The sequence below is a fragment of the Miscanthus floridulus genome, chromosome 1, assembly GCF_019320115.1.
Source record: "Miscanthus floridulus cultivar M001 chromosome 1, ASM1932011v1, whole genome shotgun sequence".
NCBI classification, from domain to species: Eukaryota; Viridiplantae; Streptophyta; class Magnoliopsida; order Poales; family Poaceae; genus Miscanthus; species Miscanthus floridulus.
Genome location: NC_089580.1, coordinates 30,414,505 through 30,431,708, shown reverse-complemented (window position 1 = coordinate 30,431,708; position 17,204 = coordinate 30,414,505). Strand labels below are relative to the sequence as shown.

At 47.1% G+C, this 17,204-nt stretch overlaps 2 protein-coding genes across 2 annotated transcripts; both read right to left on the bottom strand.

Moving 5' to 3' along the window:
* Nucleotides 1-8,081: 8,081 nt before the first annotated feature.
* LOC136477339 (probable hexosyltransferase MUCI70) lies at nucleotides 8,082-12,444 on the bottom strand. Its single transcript, XM_066475467.1, has 6 exons — nucleotides 12,079-12,444; nucleotides 11,185-11,387; nucleotides 10,328-10,504; nucleotides 10,090-10,245; nucleotides 9,604-9,880; nucleotides 8,082-8,798 (listed from the first exon to the last, which is right to left on the bottom strand). The coding sequence occupies exons 1-6, from the start codon at nucleotides 12,395-12,397 to the stop codon at nucleotides 8,560-8,562; spliced, it is 1,371 nt and encodes a 456-aa protein (XP_066331564.1). The 5' UTR covers nucleotides 12,398-12,444; the 3' UTR covers nucleotides 8,082-8,559.
* Nucleotides 12,445-12,773: 329 nt separating this feature from the next.
* LOC136477331 (small ribosomal subunit protein uS9c-like) lies at nucleotides 12,774-14,840 on the bottom strand. The gene is made up of 2 exons (XM_066475458.1): nucleotides 14,432-14,840; nucleotides 12,774-13,330 (listed from the first exon to the last, which is right to left on the bottom strand). The coding sequence occupies exons 1-2, from the start codon at nucleotides 14,798-14,800 to the stop codon at nucleotides 13,043-13,045; spliced, it is 657 nt and encodes a 218-aa protein (XP_066331555.1). The 5' UTR covers nucleotides 14,801-14,840; the 3' UTR covers nucleotides 12,774-13,042.
* Nucleotides 14,841-17,204: the final 2,364 nt, after the last annotated feature.

The following is a 17,204-nucleotide window of genomic DNA, read 5'->3' as shown; positions in this document are numbered from 1 at the left end:
TCGGCCTCACAAATGCCGTCCGCCTCCGCCGGGACGTCCTCCTCCTCCGCGTCCACGCTCTCTATCTCGCAGAGCTCTTCTGCTGGCAGGCGGCGCCGCCGCGCTCGTCTGCTGGCCTTCCCTAGCGCCCGCATGACTTGCCGGTGGAGCAGGAATTGGAGGCATAGCCGTAGTGCTTCTTCTCGGTCCACGCGGCGACCACGTCGCTGGGTAGCCAGGTGGCGTCCGCACCGCCGAGGGAAGACGTTGATGCCGGCGGCGGGCGCGGCAGCCGTGCAGTTGCCCTTGAACTGCAGCACCCACTGCAGGGCGCCGGCGGAGATCTCGTTCGTGTACTTGAGCTGCAGTATCCGGTGAGGCGTGGCCGCCGTCGGCACTAGTAGGACTGCGCACACCAGGAGGAGGCAGCACGCGAGAGCCGGCGGCTTCTTGATGTGCACTCCATGCTGTAGACCAGTGTTCGTACGTGTGTTCCAGCAAAGCTAGAGCGTCGCGGAGCTATTCTGCTGGCACCGCTGCAAGGTTTGTGCGCAAAGGTGATCCAGCAGCGTGCACCTGTTCGCTTACATCTTATAAGTCATGCTTATCAACTATAATATAGTATTTTTTTCTCACAACAAAACAGCATCAACCGACTTATAAGACACCTATCAAGCGAACAGGCCAACGGTGAATGATTGGTTATTTTTTTATCTGGACATTAGAAGAAAATCTTCCACTGGGAATGATGGTTTCCCGGTGCAGTGTCCTTTACTGTAGAAATTACTGTGTGGAACTGATCAAACCATTAGGCTAGAGGTCCTTTCGCAAGCCTTGGAAATAAGTTCATGTGTTCATTTTTGTTATAACTAATTTATTTTATTGATTCCACTCCTTCTGTCCAACAATTACCGCACGCCCAGGTCCTCTGCTACGGCATTAGTGTAGGTGAGAAATTATGATTTTGCCCTATAAAAATGGTCTGACGCTTGTGCTAGCGGACAGTGAAGGGACGAAGTTGTGTGGCTGACACTCTACTGCTGGCCGTTGGCAGGCCTAATGCTGTTAGCTGGTAGGCCTAGTGCCGTAAGCTTTGCACTCTTGCACGAGTATGGCCTTGTTTAGTTTCAAAAAGTTTTCCTAAAAAGTGCTACAATAGCTATTACATCGAATCTTGCGATACGTGCATGGAGCATTAAATGTAGACAAAAAAAACTAATTGCACAGTTTGATTGAAAATCGCGAGACGAACGTTTTGAACCTAATTAATCCATGATTGAATATTAATTGCTAAATAAAAACGAAAGTGCTACAGTAGCCAAATTCCTAAATTTCACCCAACTAAACACAGCCTATGTATTGTTGGACAAATTTTGAATCGCACACGTCCAATTAATCTGGGATGGAGGGAGTACATGTTTGTCACGATATACTTGTGGATGCGCAGGCTCGCTTTGTATCTGCACTAACAACCTGGTACTACTCCCAACTAATAAAGACAAAGCAAACTTAATGTACATCGTGATAAATTTCAGCAGTCTGCCGAGTGCCGACTGCCTGTCTCCCCCTTTTATCACTGCTACTGGCATTGGGAGGCCTGCTGCGGTGCTGCCTGCTGGCCTCCATGGCTCCATGGCTTCTGTTTCTGCTTATCGGACGTCAGCAGCCTGCTCGGGCTGGTTTAGGGCGCGTTTAGATGCAAAAATTTTTGAGTTTTGGCTACTGTAGCATTTTCGTTTATATTTAGCAATTAATGTTTAATTATGGACTAATTATGTTTGAAAGTTTCGTCTCGCGATTTCTCACCCAACTGTGTAATTAGTTTTTTTCGTCTATCGCAAGATTCGATGTGATGGGTACTGCATAAAAAAATTTTTGGGAACTAAACAGGACCTTAGTTCGATGATGTAAAATTTTAGATCGTTATATCGGATGTTATATAGATGTTGTATAGGGTGTTTGGATACTAATAAAAAATTAAATTACAGAATCTGTCAGTAAACAAGAGACGAATTTATTAAGCCTAATGAATCGTTATTAGCACATGTGTTACTGTAGCACTTTATTACCAAATCATGAACTAATTTGGTTTAAATTCGTCTAGGAAAGTACTCCCGATCTATATAATTAGCTATTTTTTAAATTTACATTTAATATTCTATGGACGTGTCAACGCTCGATCGGATGGGGTGCCGTGAACTCTCGGGGAGGAACCTAACAAAGCCGACAATATGCGGTGTCCGGTGTGCCCTCTCCGGACGGCGGACAGGAGGTTTGTGCCCCCATCTTTTCACAGGCCACCACAGGGCTCCCCCACGTCAATCCATCGTTCGCTCAGTTTGTTGGTTGATTTCTGGGCTGGTTTGAGCTGGCTAATACTGGTTTATTGTGAGAGAAAAACACTATTGACTGGTTAATTTGGACTGGCTGAAACCAACAAGCGAACTGATTGATCACCCCCGGCGGCCGGCGCTGCCCATGATTGATCGCGCACGTGGCACCGCACCAAAACTCTGTCCGAGTGCGCATTCATGTTACTGTTCTACTAGTACATGTACATCTCCGGCAGCTGACCATCAGAGTTCAGCCAAACTAGTCACGTTCCTGCTGCTCCAAGGGCCACATGTCGGTGACTTGTGAGGATGCCCCTATACGAGTGGGAGTACTTTCAAATTAGCAAAGCATCTACAGCCATATTTTAACATAATGACGTTGTATTAGCGTAGGATGAGGCAGGAAAAGGAAATGACGTTTTGCACAGCAAGAATGCAAGATGCTACTTGCTTCGTTCCAATTTTAACATAACGACCAGTCAGACTATTTTTAAAAATGACCAAATTTAGATTAAAAAAAAGTACGGAGTATCAATATTTGTGACACTAGCACATAGGTGCCATAAGATTTACCGTGTAATGTAATGTATTTTTATAGTGTACTACTTATTTTATGTCCTAAATATTGAAACTCTTCTTTTATAAATTTAGGACAAAACTAAAAATCACATCTTTTTTATAAATCGCCCTTTATTAAACTATGACAGAACTAAAAAATCAGATTGGGAGACAGACATGCTGCTAGGCGCTAGTAGCTCCTCGGTAGTCTGTGATAGAGGCAGGAATCTTGATTCCCGATGTCAAACGTCACATGGAGAAGACTATACGGTGCGTACGTACGCTGCCTTTGCATGGCATCGCTGGCTGCAACGTTACCGCTGCATGGATCTTCTCGGGCGCGTTTGGTACGCCGGCCCGACGGCCGGCTGCGCCCGCCAGGTGCAACTCGCGTGTTTGGTGTACCTGGCCCAGTCTCGGAGTCCGTCCCGCACGGGATCTAAAGCACCCTGGGCCAGGCCCGAGGAAAACGAAACCCCCTCCTTCGAGAGCTCCGTGCGCGTGACGGAATTACCTCCCGATTCCCCAATCTCTCACCCACCGCTCCTTCTCCATGCGGTGCCTCCGTTTCTTCTTGCCGGCCGCCGCAAGAGCCAGCCACCGAAGCCGCGCCGAGCAGAGCGAAGACCGCCGCCCGCCGCCCGCCGCGCTCTCGTCGTCCTCGGCCGTGTGTACGCGGGGGCCGCTGCTGTTGCCAGCGTCGACGGCAACTGCTGCCTCGGGTCGCGGCGCAGAGGCTGGCCCCGGCGAGCAGCAACGGCGCGGGGCTGTGTGGGGCGTGGGCGGCCTCGGCGGCGCGAGGTCAGGTGGAGGCTGCGACAGCGCGGGCGCCGTCGCCGGCGCGGAGATGGGCAGTGGAAGAAGAGGAAGGGCGACGGCGGCGCGTGGAAGATTGAGGCGCGGAGGCAGCGCGACGGGTGGGGAGTGAACGAGTGGCGCGTACCGACTGCTCGATGAAATGCCGAACAAGAGAGACAGGCTCGGCTCGGTCCTTTATGGCTCGTTAAGATAACGAGCTAGTTCGCCTCGGCTCATTATCCTAACGAGTCAGAAAGCCCGCTCGGTTCGGTTCGTTAAAAGCTCGAACTGACTCGTTAAGCTCGTGAGTTAGGTATAAAAATACATAAAATATAATATTTGTATTTATCTAAAGTTTAAGAATAATAATAATATAAAAGAAATGCATCTAGATCAGTTACCAGTCAATTTATATGGTCTAGACCAGTTACCAGTCAATTATAAAGTGTAAGACATAAAGTAATATAAAAATTAATATAAGTTTTGATACTTTTTTTCCTAAAAATTTGCTCGTTTAGCTCGCGAGCGGCTCGCGAGCTAACTTGAGTTGGCTCGTTATAGTTAACGAGCTAAAATCTTGACTCGACTCGGTTCGTTATCATAACGAACCGAGTCGAGCCAGTCACGAGCCGAGCGAGCTAACGAGCTTCGAGTTTTTCGTCCAGCCGTCCCGGGTGCGGCTTGTGCCCAGAGATAGAGATACAGAGATCGCCGAGACTGGCAGCGTCCCGTCCGATCCTTTGCATCAAATCTATCCATCCATCAATGTTCGGCCTGTTCGGCTGTTCTTGTCTTCACTTGTTTTATTCTCTTTTACAAACACTATTGAATCATCCTATACAGTGTTTTTTTTTACCAGCCAAACACCCTTGTTGTAGCCAGCCAAACACCCTGGTTGTAGCTGGTCTCGCCAAGTCGCCAACCCCAAGGTCCCGGCCGCTCTGGCTTTGCTTTGCTGCCCGTCGTCTGGGCCTGCGAGCCCCCTGCCGCGCTTTGCGAGGTCAAAAGAAAAGCGAATCCGATGTGCTTGCGCAGCTGGTTGCGTAGCATAGCAAGCAAACTAGCAAAGCATCCACAGCCCACAGGTCCACGAGCGATGATGATTGATCACCATTCACCACACCCATCAGTGTAGCGTGAGCCCAGTGGAGTAGTGTATTGACTACTGGATTATCCACCTGCCTACCACTGTAATATTCTTGAATTCTTTGATGATTGCCTTGTCAGACACTCAGACTTGAGATGCATGCAGCCTTGCAGGTGCTACAAGGGATCGGTTCAGGTCAACGAAACCATCATACTATCACGGAGTTCGCCGGATTTGGTGCTCAACATTCAACTCTAAGCTAACAATCTTTACACTCCTAGGCCATGTTTAGATTGCAAAAAATTGCAACCCGATGAATAGTAGCACTTTCGTCTTATTTGGTAAATATTGTCCAATCGTGGACCAACTAAGCTCAAAAGATTCATCTCGTGATTTCGAACTAAACTGTGCAATTAATTATTTTTTTACCTACATTTAATGCTCCATGCAAGCGGCTAAAAATTGATGTGATGGAGAGAGAGTGAAAAAACTTGGAATTTGGAGGTGATCTAAACAAGGCCCTACTCTGCTACCAGTAGTACATTACGAGAAGCTGGTAAAACTACAGAAACGACATGGCAGCCACCAGGCAGGAGAAGAATATCCATCCGACGCAGAAAACCACAGCGTTGACAGGAAAGCTCCAATCCCGTCCCAATTACCTACACAACACAAGCACCGCTTGCTTTAACAATCTTAAAGCGACCAAAAGCTTTCACTTCTTCAGTAAGGGGGTGTTTGGTTCCACGTACTAAAATTTAGTTCCTATTACATTGAATATTTAACACATATATAAAATATTAAAAATAAACTAATTATAAAATTAATTGTACATACCAGTACCAGTACTACTACCTATGTAAGGGCGTCCCCAACGGCGTTCAAATCGCCAGCTCCGGTGAAATGCTATTGGTCATTGAGGAGAGACGAACTCGCCAGCGCTCGCAGAGTCGCCTATCTCGCACGGAGTCCAAAAAGTTCCCTCTCTCAGCTGTGACAGCCTGCGTATCTATCCTCTCAACTTCTCTATTTTTTTAGAGTTTCCTGTTAATCGCCAGTCGATTCGTTCTCTTGTTGGGGACGCCCGAAGAATTCAGAACAGCAGGAACAGAACATCTCTCCCGCACCGGCCGGCAATCACGTTCACGTGTCACGCCTCCCGGTAACCGTCCAGTGCTACTGCTACGGGCCTGGTTGGTTGTCTGAGACTAAGCCCTTGTTTAGTCGGGTGAATTTAGATTTTGGGGCTACTGTAGCACGTTCGTTTTTATTTGGCAAATAGTGTTCAAACATGGACTAATTAGGCTCAAAACGTTCGTCTCGCAATTTCCCACCAAACTGTGCAATTAGTTTTTATTTTCGTCTACATTTAATGCTCCATACACGGGCCGCAAACATTTGATGTGACAGGTACTGTAGCAACTTTTTGGACTTTGGGGTCCAACTAAACAAGGCGTAAAACATGAACTAAATAGTAGTCTCTAAATAGTGTTTGTTTGAATGGATTAGAAGAGACTAAAGATGTTAAAACTGCTAAACAAAGACTAAAATACCCTCACACTAATGGGTGGGGACAGGAGAGGGGCACGGGTGTTAATTTGACCCCATAAATCTCAATAAGCCTCACCCCCAAGAGATTTCTGTATTTTAGTTTCTAGTCACTATTTTAGCCTTTCCCGTTTAATTAAAAGATACTAAAAGGGACTAAAATTTAATCTCTAGCCCCGTTCCATGGAAACCAACCGGGCCTACGTGCGGCTAGGTGTTCTTTAGCACGGGGGTGGTGTCAGCCATGAAAGTAGGAGAAGCGTTGAGGGAAGAGATGAAAGGCAGAAAGAAAAAGTCCAGGTGAGAAAAGGCCAAAAAGGAAGCGTAAAACGAAAGGCCTCCCCGTCAAGATTCTACTGCTGATACTCCACGTACTGCTGATACTCCACGTACTGCTGCAGTGCGTCTAAGGCCCTGTTTAGTTCCGAAAATTTTTGGCTTTTGGCTACGGTAGCACTTTCGTTTTTATTTGATAAAAATTGTCCAATTATTGACTATTTAGGCTTAAAAGATTCGTCTCACGATTTCTCGGCTAACTGTGTAATTAGTTTTTTTTTTCGTCTATATTTAGTACTCCATGCATGTGCCGCAAGATTTGATGTGACGAGGAATCTTAAAAATTTTTGGTTTTTGGCTTGGAACTAAACGGGGCCTAAAGCTAGCAGATGGGTGAGGGCAAAGCGAAAGGGGGATACGACGGCCCCGGCCCCCGGGTTCCAGCCGACTTTGCGCCGGAGAGACGGGGCGTTCCGTGGACAAAATCTAGCGCGATTCCTATACGTTTGCGCTGGGTGCTCCTACGTGTTCGCTCGCTCGTGCGCGTGGACTTCGGATCCTGAAGAAGCAGCCTCGGATTCGCAGAGTAGCCGCACTCGGGCATTCGGCACGGTTCGAGAGAACTTTCCAAAGTGGCATTGGATTTGTTGTCAAAAAAAAAGTGGCATTGGATTCGGCGGCTGCGGTTACGGGTACAACCACGAGTCCACGACTACGGGCGGCTACGAGCGTGTGCCTGCGCGGCTCCTCCCTAGAGCCGGCTGCCTAGCGATACTAGTGTCATGGTACTAGTAGAAAGTAGATCCACACGATGTCAAACCCACTAACCACTGTTGCAGCTCGCAATCAGACTTGAGACTAGCGAAGTCAATGAACGGAGTCGTCCTCGTGCTGTCGTGCAATCAGTTCTGTGATGGAGTAATATTCATTCACGTGCGTCCTGGTCCCCCGAGCTCGCGACGATAGCGATGCCCCCCTAACGACACCTCACGTCCCCATCCTTTCCCCGAGTTTCCTCCTCCCTGTGCATGACGACGAGCAGCATTGCCCGGCACTCTCTGCGCGCCGGCAGCTGACGAGAAGTGTCGTTCGTTGCCCCCGCTCCGCAACAAAACAAAAATGTCTGCACCGCAAGAAGCCCTATTTATCCCTGCAGTGGTTTCACTGTTTCAGCCTTCCCACACAGGGCATTCATGGCTACCTACCGTCGTCCTCGGCGCCTCCCTCCAGGCCGAGCGCGGGTTAATGCCTGTGGGAGTCGGAGTGAATGCACGCCCATGCATCTCCGCTCTGCGGCCGCGTCGCGCACGCCGAGGCGAGGCAGCCCTCGGTTTCACGGGCTGACGGCGTCGGCATAAGACACGCACACGGCCACGAGCGCAGTGGCATGGCATGCACGTACAGTCCCCTTTATTGCTCCGACTCGCAGTCGGCATAAGACACGCAGTCGGGCAAGACAGGCCTTCTGCACATTTTGTACGCGCCAAATTATTGCTGCGACTCCAAATGCACATTCAAGTGAGCCCTGAGAACGAGAGAATCGATCAATCTCCCCGGCAGCTCAGTTATCTGTTCTTTATGATTACAGTACGGCTCAATTATCTTATCTGAGCGAAGAACATGCTATGCTCTCATCCTCTGCAAGCATCAGGATTAACGGCCTTAACCTGGGAGAAGAATTCTTCCATTTTCACGAGGACGAACGGTAACCACAGCTGCACAGGCCATCTTCGCCTGAAGCAACGTCGACAACACCTTGTCGTCAGCTAGTACATCCTTCCCTACCAGGCTAACCCTACCCTCTAGTACGTTGCACTCCTTCGGTGACTACTCTCTGGCTGTAATTTCACTACGTCAGGATCCTCCTACACGACGGTTTGGTTCTGATGAACTGGAAGAAAGAAAGAACGCTACTGCAAGTCAGGCAGACTGATCTCAAGCCCAGGCGAGACCCAAAAGGGCCCGAATTCCAGAATGGGCTCACGTCGACTCCTTGACGAGCGGCTTCACCTTGCGCCTGTGCCCAAAGCTGTTCACCAGGTCCTTGCGCGCGCAGACCGGGAACAGGTGCACGCCGGGCGGCCTCAGGCGCCTCAGCACGTAGGGAAAGCTCAGCTGATCCCGGGACGTGAACCTGACCACCTCGTTGAACCAGGTGCACATGAAGAGGTTGGTCAGCGGGGCGTGATCCCTCACGATCACTGAAGCTTCTGCCAGAGCTGTAATAAAAGGCAAAAAGAAATTGGATTAGGATTATTTACATATTTACCATCATTATGATGTGAGTGGTATAAAAAGTACCATGTCAGTGACATAGTGTAAGATGTCATCCGTAATAATAGTAAATATGTAAATGCCCCACTCATTGCTATTAACACAAGTCGTCGAGGGCCACTACTGGAAAAAGGATATGCATGATCTGAAATCCTCAATTCTGAAGCCAAGCATTATGTTGGTTTCACTTTTGCAGTGGTTCCCGTTCTACCAAGCCCACAAGTGGGGCTAGGGCGGGCGAATGGGCGATGGGGCTGGAATGCGTGTGAGGCCCTTGGCTCTGTATCACTGGTTCAGGGGCAGAAAAGGACCTTTGCTTTTATGCTAAACGCATGCAACTGGCCCAACTTTATTACTTGTGCCTTTTGCACAACTACAGCTAAGCAGTTGTCCTACACGTTTGTTTCATGAACACCAAGCATGGTCGCCCACAGTATTGGACGTTATTCTATTTATTACTAAAGTACTTTTGAGATTCAGCATCCCAAGTTCCTGCCCACAGGTGTAAACTGTTAATGCTACCATGGTTCTTACAGGGACTACTTATATAAATCGAAAAATTGATGAAATCAGATTCTGAGTAATGCTTCACAAAAAAACAGACAAGAAGTAATGTCGACATGTAAACCACGAGCCAAACAAATCAAGAGACATAACACATACCAAAATATGCGAGAGCGCGAACTAAAAGGAGACATAAAAAAGTTTCAGATGCAAACAATGGTATGCATATTGAGATTAGAAATGAACCTTTCTTTCCATTGAATCTTTTCTCATCAGGGATGCCATCTTGTCGGTACTGATCCAACTGCACTTCAACTTCTTCTGGAGTTGCTTTGTGTTTCTTAACAATTGCTTTTGCCTCGTCGTACAGGCTACTCCGAGCTCCATGTTCAGATAACGCTAAAGAAGAGTTTGAACGCCACAGAAGGGCTTCAAGGACTCCCAATGGGTCTCTCCGGAACTGAGATTTTGAATCCACCCAAATTGAGTACCGCGCCATGGGGAAAAGACGATGGCTTATCAGCTGAAGAGGAACATTCACCAAAAACAGAGTCAGTTATCAAAAATTGATAATCTACACTGCGATAGTATGCAGCAGTATAGAAACACTGATACTAATATGTGTGCTGATATTCTCTTGTTCAGGAATACCAGAGGGCAAAGACCAAAAACAGAACATTAGTACACTGCACTACTTTTCTCTACACCAAAAGCCAATGAAAATTTCCATACCTTGGGAATTTTCCCATTCAATCGTTGATCTGAGAAAGGAAGATCGCTAACAAGAATGATCCGCCATAGGCCAATCATGAGGTCTTCACCGATCTTGTGTCCTTCCTCCTCTTGAGCTGCACGAGTGACTTCATCCCAGAAAGCTACATAGCAAACCTAGAAAAAAATCATAAGCATCTGTCAACAAACAGGAAAAAAACTGAAGATAATAACCTCCAACACAAGATTCACAAGAGACCTTTCTGATGGAGTTTTCGGTCATCCCTATAGGCTGGTGAAGGTCGTCACCTCCACCAAATGCACAAGTTGCAACAACTACTTCACAGGATCTCATGTATTCTTTGTCAACATCAGAAACTCTGAACCCTCCATTTTCATTATAGAAGCCACAGTGCACTGTCACACTTTTCTTCATCTGTAACATTCAGTCACAATACCATAGGAGTGGCATGTATTAAACCATTATAATTAAGTTTTTTTTCTCGAACCACGCAGGAGAGCTGCGCGTCATTTCATTAAGGTAGAAAAATATGTACACGAGTCCAGAAGGACCCAAACTCGAGTACAAGAACACCACTCACACCAACACCCCAGAAAATAAGCTACAGGCGCGCCACAGGCTACTAGAAAAAAACGACAGCAACTACAGGCCTAAAAACCAATGGCCAGCAACCTGGGCATGAGCTCCTGGAGCTTTGAAGCCCCTGTAGAACACCAGAGCCCATTGTAGACAATGCGATATCTACTTGGTGTGAGTGGTAGACAATGCGATATCTACTTGGTGGGTAGTTGCCAAATGGGAATACGGAGATACTCCATCCTTTCCAAATTATAAGACGTTTTGGCATTTCTAGATTCATAGCTTTTGCTACGTATCTAGATACATAGTAGAAGCTATGAATCTAGAAATGCCAAAACGTCTTATAAATTTGGGACGGAGGAAGATGTACCACCTGATATCTAAAGGTTGTAAAATGGAACCAATTACATATCAGGGTTTCATTGCAACTAAAACAGCTTGAAGCTTCTGAGTAACTAGAACATCTGAGGCGATATCCAAAAACTCACTGAAATTTAAATGCTAAAAAAGTTAACCTTGAAGCTTTCTTCTCGTTCAGTGAGTGTCTGGTATCCTGTGAACGAGTTAAACCGTGAATTCTCTGTATGTGATGGTGTATCATTGTCGATATGAGGCAGACTTGATCTGTACACAACTTCCTTGATTGACAAATTTGTTTCAGGAATTTCTGGAAGCTCCAGATTTTGAAGCTTCTCAGGATCAAGAAACTTCAGGCATGCTGTAAATGCAACAATGCTTTAATTATAAGCGGAGTACAATACATGTCTTAGTTGTTGTATCGTGAGATTCTATAAGTGCAAAGAAGGAAAACAAGAGAAAAGTAAAGGAAACTTTGCTATAACCATAAGAAACCAGAACGATCAGTAAATATGTGAGCTTAAAAGCACTAAACAAGTAGAACAGTTTAGCTTCAGTTTTTGCTAGTCTAGGTCGAAATAGTACAGTATTGTAAATCCCTCTCCAGACTACTTTAGCCAATCGGCATTATTAACAGCTGTTCTAGGTTTTATACATAACCCAAAGAGGAAACAAATCTGAGATTGTTTGTGCCCAACCCTTCAATGTAGCAATATTACATTTATAGATCGCAGGTGCATATTACGCGATAACGACTAGAAGTAACAATAAATCAGATAGTATCAAGCACACCACCAAGAATAAAGAGAATACCTCAACATATATAAAACTAACAATGGAACTAAGCAGGTCTACATTTGTATCCTAATAAAAAAACACTTTACTGTAAACAGACAACTGAACGAACTGAGCACAGCATTATAATACAGTCACACTATTTCTTCTAAAAAAATAATACAGTCACACTACGCGTTCCCGAATTAAAAGTACCAAACCAATAATTGTCCTATCGACAGGAATTATAAGGGTTTAAGGATCGAGTGTGGGCTTACACTTCCTGGCGCCATCAGCGGCGCGGGCGTTGCGGGAGAGGCGACTGATGTCCGCGAAGGACGGCGGAGGCAGTGTGGAGGAGCTGGAAGGCGTGAGGCGGTAGGACTCGTAGAGGAGGAGGGATACGGCGAGGGCGGCGAGGAGGAGCGGCACGCCCAGCCGCGCGGCGCGGAAGAGGATGCGGCGGCGGCGCGCCGAAGCGGAGACGGGGCCGCGGGAGCGCTTTCGGCGGACGCGGACGCGCACCTTACCGGTGGCCTCGTCGTCGTCGGAGACGGAGATGGAGATGCCTTGGATCAGCGACGACGACGACGGCATGGCCGGAGCCCGGAGCTGCGGGGAGTGGGCACGGAGTGGGAGGGCCGGTTGCCTTCACTGGTGTCCAAGGTGCTTTGGGTTGGGTTGGGTTGGGCTGCGGCATTCCGGATGGTATGCTTTTGGGTTGAGTTGGGTTGGGCTGCGCCGTTCCGGATGGTATATGCTTTGGCCCACGAAGTGTTTTTCCTGTGTTGGCACTTCTATGCCCATCATGAGCAGTTTTTTTCCCGTGTTTTATTTAGTATAAAACCAGGAGTGCTAAAAACGAGCAGATCATGATTCACCGGCTCCGGCTTCCATTCTTCATCTAAAAAATATATGCCATTTTCATGGGAGAAAGTTTATACAGCTATTGAGAAAATATATGCCATTTTCATGGGAGAATGTTAACCTGGCGTTTTGTGCAAATCGAGTTAATACCCGTTCTTTAAAGAACACTTTACTCTTACTAGTCTGCTGATTACAAGTTCGCTCAATGCAGAATATACTTGACCAACAGAGTTGGTGAGCAGCCTCAAGAAATTTGCTTCAGGAAAAGAATACTACAGATATACGCGTCCATTACAGATTTTGCACAGCAGTTGACAGAAAAAAAAAAGACCTCTGTGGAAGTGGCAATGCAACAACTGTAACAAGTGAACATCATCAACGCTTTGAGAACTGGGGCCGCTTGCGTGCCTTCTTGAGACCAGCCTTCTTCCTTTCAACAATACGAGTGTCCCTAGTCAGCAAACCTTCTGACTTCAGAGGAACTCTGTTGGCATTGCTGATCTTCACCAACGCACGGGCAACGCCAAGGCAAATTGCCTGGGCCTGGCCTGAGAGACCACCCCCATGTACTTTGACAAAGACATCATAGTTGTTCTCAAACCCTAGAGTCATCAAGGGTACCTTGCAGTACTCCATCCACATTGGATTTCCCCGGAGATACTCCTGCATGTTTCGAACAAATTCAGTAAGCACAGTTGATCAAATAAACATCTTCAACTAGATCAGCTGACTTGATTGAAGTTGCACTTTCAGTTCACATTCATAGGTGTGTTGTGTTGTATACTTGTGCAAACCAGCCTGATGAGGAAGTTGCTGGAAATGAACCTCTACGTCAGTGGTATGTAATCCTTCAGGCATTTACGAAGTTTATAAACTGACACCACAGTTTGCATTATATACCCAAATTGCAGATAATATCATGACTGCAATGCAACTGCTTTCTGAAACAGAAAAAGATCTGTTCTGGGTGCTCCCAATCCCTCCGGTCCTTTGTGGAAAGGATCAGAGATCAAATAGACAGCACTGAATTTGCACAAAATTCGTGTCCACAGTTCAGACCATGACGGACTCGAATATTTTCTTACTCAAGCAACTGAAAAATTGAATTCAAACACTTTCAACAAAGGCCAATGCCTGCACCTCGCAGGCAAACTAGAAATAACAACCACAAAGACCAGCAGTCCAAATGACAGCTGCCTCGGTGCTTCCTGCCCTTGGAAGTTGACAAAACCAACAAAGATAATGCAAAGAGCCGCAGAGATGCTACCAACATAGATTTTTATCTAAACTTTGCTAGGTAAATACACTAACCATGTAAAATGATCCAAAATTTGAAGTAAAACTTCAAATACACTAACCACTTTGTGATTCTCACCAAAAGTTTTGTTTTAAAAAGTTCACTTCAGCTTGCCAGTTACTTCTTCTTTTTTTAACTGAAAGCTTTCCATTTAATGTTATCGCCATTTTCGTTTTCATAGTTCTTCCACAGTTATTTCAGAAGTCCTACCGCCAGGCAGCAAAGCTTCAGTGTCTTTGTTGTTACTACTATAAGTACTACGTAATAAGCACGTTGGCAGATATCAGTAACAATAATTTGTGCTGCACGATTTTGACCGCGACGGTTTAGTTCGTCTCCTGAAATTCTAAGGTGTTAACCAATTGCAGATTTGCAGGGATAGTACTACAGATTGCAATGCGGCCCAAACAACACAATGGAGCGACATTGGTGCAATCAGTGCGTGCATTTCTCGGATTGACCGGCACCTTAGCGTCGCGGAAGTTGATGAAGACCTTGCCGGTGCCCTCCTGGAGCACGACGCGGGCGATGGCCGTCTTGCGGCGGCCCGTGGCGGTGATCCGCTGCGCCGCGAACCCGCCCGGCAGCCGCTGCTTCACATACTTCCTCAGCGCGATTCCCGACAGCGCATCCTCCTCCGCCACCTCCTCCGCGGGGAGGTCCACCTCGGACGGCTCGGCGGCCTCGGCCGCGGAGGCGCGGAGCGCGAGGCTGGCGGCGCGGCGGGAGGTGGAGCGCAGGCGCAGGAGCGGGGCCGGGTGGGGCTTGGAGGTGGAGGTCGATGGGAGGGAGAGTTGGGAGAGGGCGGCGGCGAGGGAGGAGACGGAGAGCGCCATGCTTCGGCGAGCGCTGATGGGCGAGCGGGCGCTGTGGATAGGGAGCGTCGCGTCGAAGGGGATAAGCTAACGCTCCGCTCTGCAGGTGGCGGCAGCACACGGCGGGTCTCCGCCGTTGGATCAGAAGCCAAGGGTCGAGATTAGCTGTAAAAGTGGCTCCCCTCAAGCGCTCCGGCTCTTCTGAAGAAGCACCACGGGAGGAGCAGTATCAAACATTCCCCAAACCTTCGTGATGAACCTCAATTCTTAGTAATCGCATAGGGACTTCATAATAGTCTATTCATTTTTATAAAGCATTGGGAATATAAAAAAAATCTCGTATTTCAAAAATAACCTTAGCCCTTGAAAGACACTGGCAAGTGCAACATTGTAAAAAAAAACATCATTAGCTCTAGTAACAACGGTTGGTAATAAAGCGACCCCTGCGGCTTTAGGACATAAACAATGCACAAACTACCATAGAATGATCACTATTTGCTAGAAAAATGGCAATAGAAATATTGAGCTAGAGTGGTGATTTAGGCGATCATGTACAATAATAGAATGATGAATAATATTAATAAGAATTTAATGTTAATTTGTTATGCCAGCCTTCTTTATATCTTATCTATCTCCACTTAATAATGATGAACTAAAACTTATATTTTTAGGGGAACTTGATTACATGCTCCATAATTGATAATTATATATTTTTAATTTAAAGAGCAACTAAATAGTGAGTATTCTCTACTTGGCACTAACACGAGAGCTGCATGTAAACACCCCCTCGAGTGGGCCCTACTTCGGCATTATCTCCTTCCTCCCCTCAATATCCCCTCTCTCAAGTTCTTGTCCGATTCACAACGCCACATTTGACTCCAGCCTAGAGCCTCTGTGCCCTGCACCACTGTCTCTAACTCGGCTCCTGCAGTGCCAGTGCCATCGACAACCACCAATGCGGATCGTTTAGGAGTTGACGCTGACACTTCCCATCAGCACCACCGCGACCATGTGAAAACCTCCTTTAATCCCGCAGCACCAGGTAACTCGCCCATGAAACCTTCCTAAAAGACCTGATCACTGTAAATTTTTTGGTACAAAGATATGTTTGATTTGTTTATCCTCCTGATGGAGTTTGTACTAGTTATCCTGATGAATAAAGAAGGGTGACGCTTTGCTAAAAAAACTATGTTCTTTCCCTCTCTTTTTTTTGAATTAGATTCATTTTGATAATATAAATATTTTTCAAAACTAGGAGATCTCGATTTAATCATAACCCGAGAGATCTCTTGATTTAGATTTTAGGACTTTCAATTTTCTGGTTGAAACTTAGCCGTTTACCCCCTCTAGTAGCATCCGGTTTTTACACCGCTCCACCTGTGTCAGCCGCTTGATGGGCCGGCCTTCCACTGTGATCGTGGCCGGCGCGGTCTTGTCGACCGTGGATGCCGGCAGAGCGAGGCGCGCCGCTGGCGCTGGAAGAAGGGGGCGATCGAGCTGAGGATCGCGTGGGGGCGCGCGCGTGGCCGGCGCGACGTAGCTGTTCCGCAGCTCGATCTTGCGAGCGAGGCTCATGGCCGCCGCCAGCGACTAAGGGTTGTGGATCTCCACGTCGTGGCTCAAGGAGGGCTGGAGCCCCGCTGTGAACAGCTGGACGCTGAAAGGTCCTAATGGCTAGAGGGGGGGTGAATAGCCTAATAAAAATTTCTACAACAACACTTACCAAAAGGGTTAGACAATTATGAGGCGAAGCAAGTGTTGCGCTAGCCTACTCAAAATGCAAGCAACCTATCACAATTCTAGTTTAGGTAGAATCTATTCGCACAATAGCTATGACACTACTCTATGTTAGTGTGCTCTCAAAGGCTAACTAAAGAGCCACACCAACCAAGCAAGCAAACTCTCACAACTAACTACACTAAAGAGCTTGACAACTAATTTGCGGTAATATAAAGAGAGTGATCAAGAAGGTTATACCGCCGTGTAGATAAAGAAACCAATCAATCACAAGGATGAATAACAATGAAGACCAATCACCTCGAAATCAATGATGAACATAATGATTTTTTACCGAGGTTCACTTGCTTGCCGGTAAGCTACTCGTTGTGGCGATTCACTCACTTGGAGGTTCACGCGCTAATTGGCATCACACGCCAAACCCTCAATAGGGTGCCGCACAACCAACACAAGATGAGGATCACACAGGCCACGAGCAATCCACTAGAGTACCTTTTGGCGCCCCACCGGGGAAAGGTCAAGAACCCCTCACAATCACCACGATCGGAGCCGGAGACAATCACCACTCTTCGCTCAACGATCCTCGCTGCTCCAAGCCGTCTAGGTGGCGGCAACCACCAAGAGTAACAAGTGAAATTCGCAGCGAAACACGAACACCAAGTGCCTCTAGATGCAAACACTCAAGCAA

Coding starts and splice junctions, on each gene's coding strand:
- LOC136477339 (XM_066475467.1), bottom strand. CDS start 12,397: ATGCCGTCGTCGTCGTCGCTGATCCAAGGCATCTCCATCTCCGTCTCC. Junction 10,505..11,184: donor AACGAGAAGAAAGCTTCAAG/GTTAACTTTTTT, acceptor TGAATGTTACAG/ATGAAGAAAAGTGTGACAGT. Junction 8,799..9,603: donor AAGATTCAATGGAAAGAAAG/GTTCATTTCTAA, acceptor CTTTTATTACAG/CTCTGGCAGAAGCTTCAGTG.
- LOC136477331 (XM_066475458.1), bottom strand. CDS start 14,800: ATGGCGCTCTCCGTCTCCTCCCTCGCCGCCGCCCTCTCCCAACTCTCC. Junction 13,331..14,431: donor TCAACTTCCGCGACGCTAAG/GTGCCGGTCAAT, acceptor CGAAACATGCAG/GAGTATCTCCGGGGAAATCC.